This window comes from Nanorana parkeri, unplaced genomic scaffold, assembly GCF_000935625.1.
Source record: "Nanorana parkeri isolate BGI_ZX_2015 unplaced genomic scaffold, ASM93562v1 scaffold17, whole genome shotgun sequence".
NCBI classification, from domain to species: Eukaryota; Metazoa; Chordata; class Amphibia; order Anura; family Dicroglossidae; genus Nanorana; species Nanorana parkeri.
In genome coordinates this window covers 3,181,258-3,185,232 of record NW_017306285.1, presented here as the reverse complement: position 1 = coordinate 3,185,232, position 3,975 = coordinate 3,181,258, and the positions used below count along the sequence as shown (strand labels likewise).

General features: G+C 49.2%; 1 protein-coding gene across 1 annotated transcript in view; it reads left to right on the top strand.

Annotated features, from left to right (window-relative positions):
- Window positions 1-276: 276 nt before the first annotated feature.
- The window catches only part of LOC108790035 (peroxidasin homolog), a 36,171-nt gene continuing 32,472 nt past the window's right edge, over window positions 277-3,975 (top strand). The window contains exon 1 of the mRNA XM_018560212.1: window positions 277-629. Within this exon, the coding sequence (XP_018415714.1) occupies window positions 379-629 (251 nt within the window). The 5' untranslated portion in view covers window positions 277-378. The remainder of the gene's footprint in view (window positions 630-3,975) is intronic.

Genomic DNA, 3,975 nt, shown 5'->3' with positions numbered 1-3,975 from the left:
GTACGAAAGGGTCGGAGATCTGAATTCGGTTGCAGCGGTAACGAGGCGCCCATATCAGCCACGCTGCGCTTTTGGCAACCAGCAAAAGCCGCAGATATTGTCGCTCGGCTCTGTGCTTAGATTTTGGCTGCAGCGAGGGGAGACCGGGGGCATATGCCATTTTGTCACCAGTCACCCTGGTTGCTATAGGTAACAGATAGTTTTTGGTTCATTACAGCGTCCCATATACATTCATATCCCTTGTGAACGGCGTAGCAGCGGCGCGGGGGGTATGTTGACTGGCGTCCAAGAAGCAGATTAGGATATTAGGCGCTCGGTGGGACACATTAGGGGGGGTGGGGGAGTCTGCGTCCCAGCCGAGGGGTGTGAGTGACAATAATGAGAAACACATGTCCGCCGGCCCCCTCCTACACAGGCTGGGAGTCGGGGAGGGTGGCTCGGCGGAGCTGCACGGCGCCGCACACACTTGTCACCATGCCCTGGCCGTACTACTGTCTCCTCTTCTTATTTCTCGCCCCCCGCCAGGTCCCGGCGTGCCCCAGCCGATGCCTCTGCTTCCGCAGCACCGTCAGGTGCATGCATCTGATGCTCGACGCCGTCCCGGAGGTAGCCGACCACACCAGCATCATGTAAGTCTCCTCCATGTTTTCTGTCGTGTGCACGGCATCCTGGAGCAGCGCAGCGCCAACGCCGTCTGTGCCATCCGCCCGCTGCGCGCTTCGCTCTCAGAAATGCCGGATTTAGTTGTTTTTGTTTAATGCCAAAAATGTTTCATATTTTTCCTGCCAGTTTTTTTAGTTATAACAGCCGCACTGATGGCTGATGTCTGCACTTAAAGGGCATGTACACCCCAGCAAGGGGACTCTCTTCTTCACCCCGTTATGGTCTCTTAAGAATGTATTTGAAATCGTTTTTGTTATTTGTGTCTGACGAGCTCAGAAAAAGACGCGTTTGATCCTGCCGGAAATCCAGCTCTGTTTTGGGCGTTCTGCAATTTTATCGGGAAGTGTGTTAGGACTACAGGACACCTCCACCATGTTATGGCAAAGAGAGGGGAGCCCTAACACACTATCTGTGACTACAGAACATGTCCCCCATGTTATGGCAAAGAGAGGGGAGACCTAACACACTATCTGTCCGCAGGTGACAACGCTGAGTATCGTGCAATGTATTGTATGTATGTCCTTGCCACCCTAGGACAGGAAGTGTGTTAGGACTACAGAACATGTCCCCCATGTTATGGCAAAGAGAGGGTTGGGGTGTTACATACTTCCTGTCTTAGGGTGACAACATTGAGTAGCATTTATTAAACTGTATCTATATCCTTGTCACCCTAGGTCAGGAAGTGTGTAAGGACTACAGTGTTATCAGGAAGTGTGTTAGGACTACAGAACACTTCCCCCAATGTTATGGCAAAGAGACGGGGGTTGTTCTAGATGAATAACACACTTCCTGTCCTAAGGTGCCAACACTGAGTATAATTTACTATACTGTATCTATGTCCTTGTCACCCTAGGACAGGAAGTGTGTAAGGACTACAGTGTTATCAAGAAGTGTGTTAGGACTACAGTGTTATCAGGAAGTGTGCTCGGACTACAGAACACCCCCTCTATGTTATGGCAAAGAGATGGGAGGGGTGTTCTGAATTAATAACACACTTCCTGTCCTAAGGTGACAACACTGAGTATAATTCACTATACTGTATCTATGGCAAAGCCACCCTGTACAGAAAGTGTGTTAGGACTGTACTACAGCTCTTCTCTTTCCCATAACATAGGGGAAGGAGTTCTGTAGTCCTCACACACTTCCTGTCCTACGGTGACAACGGTACTCCTCTATAGATACAGTAAATTTAATAAAACTCATCGCTGTCACCTTAGGACAGAAATTGTGGTAGGACTGCATTACACCCATGTGGAGCCATTTTTGTTTTGTGTTTTTGCTGTGTCTAATTGAAGCCATTTCCTTTCACTTCCTGTCCTAGAGACATAACAGGAAGTGAGAGGAAATCTGTACAAAGTCAGGGTAGACAGTTGTCACCCTATTGGTCATAACTGTAAACTTTTGGATTCCCCATAATTTCAGCCCCCCCCCCCCAAGATGTGGTGGTGTGCAGAGCCAGACTGCGGCGTTCATAAGTTCAGCACCTGCGTAGCATTTCCATAACCACGCGCGTCGGTCAAACAATTCCCCCCGCGGGTTCCACGATCTGCAGGCTGATTACAAGCAGACGGAGCGGAGACTGGAGCGCAGGCCAGACATGTTCAGGAATGCATGATGTAAGGCAGCGACAAGTTCGCCTGTCGTCATCCGAATGCCTCTTCCTGGGACGGAGCCACGCCGCTGACAACGGGACATGTGTGATCGCTTGTAGCTGGCTGCAGATGAGTGGGCGGAGCTGTGAGGGGGGCCGGTTATGGCTGTGCTCATAGAAGTCATAGAATGTTCACCGTATATAGTTGTCTGATCTATAGGAAGTTTATGTTGACCCTTATTTGTCTGTTCTGAAGAAGACTCTGGAGCTGGGAAACGGCACACAGGGGCCCCCAAGGTCAGATAGTTACTGGCCCGCCAACTGCCTGATCACATGACCATAACAGTCACTGCGGATCACACTCACTATGTATCCAGCTCCGGCTGTCACTGCTGATCACATGGCCATAACAGTCACTGTGGATCACACTCTTTATGTATCCAGCTCCGGCTGTCACTGCCTGATCACATGACCATAACAGTCACTGCGGATCACATTCACTATGTATCCAGCTCCGGCTGTCACTGCTTGATCACATGACCATAACAGTCACTGCGTATCACACTCACTATGTATCCAGCTCCGGCTGTCACTGCTTGATCACATGACCATAACAGTCACTGCGTATCACACTCACTATGTATCCAGCTCCGGCTGTCACTGCTTATCCCATGACCATAACAGTCACTGCGGATTACGCTCACTATGAATCCAGCTCCGGCTGTCACTGCTTATCACATGACCATAACAGTCACTGCGGATCACACTCATTATGTATCCAACTCCGGCTGTCACTGCTTATCACATGACCATAACAGTCACTGCGGATCACACTCATTATGTATCCAGCTCCGGCTGTCACTGCTGATCACATGACCATAACATTGACTGCGGATTACGCTCACTATGAATCCAGCTCCGGCTGTCACTGCTGATCACATGACCATAACAGTCACTGCTGATCACTAGACCATAACAGTCACTGCGGATTACGCTCACTATGTATCCAGCTCTGGCTGCACTGCTTATCACATGACCATAACAGTCACTGCGGATCACACTCATTATGTATCCAGCTCCGGCTGTCACTGCTGATCACATGCACTCTTCCTTCCAGCTCCTGAGTGATCATAACCATATCCAATTCTTGGAACAGCCCGATCTGATTCTATCTTAAAAGCGTTTCTCTATTTGTCAAATTTAATGTCAACACTCCAACGGTGTGTGTAAATAAATGTATCAATAACAAAGCCGGGAAATACATAATATTTACAAATTAGGTTTTGTGTTTCCTTATTATGTGATTCCAGGTCTGTGCTCCCCTGGTGTGTGATTCCAGGTCTGTGCTCCCCTGGTGTGTGATTCCAGGTCTGTGCTCCCCTGGTGTGTGATTCCAGGTCTGTGCTCCCCTGGTGTGTTTCTTCCCTTGTGTGTGATTCCAGGTCTGTGCTCCCCTGGTGTGTGATTCCAGGTCTGTGCTCCCCCGGTGTGTGATTCCAGGTCTGTGCTCCCCTGGTGTGTGATTCCAGTTGTTTGTGTTGCTGGGATAGGAGACCATACGTTGCAAGGTCCTAAGTGTTGATGTTGGCCGGTCCTCCCTGGATCTGGAGAGACTCTGAATGCTGAATGTTGATGTTTCTTATGTTTTAGTGTTTCTGGCTCGTCTCTTGGTGGGGAATTATCTCCAATCATTTCACAGATTTTGTCTTAGAAGATAACAT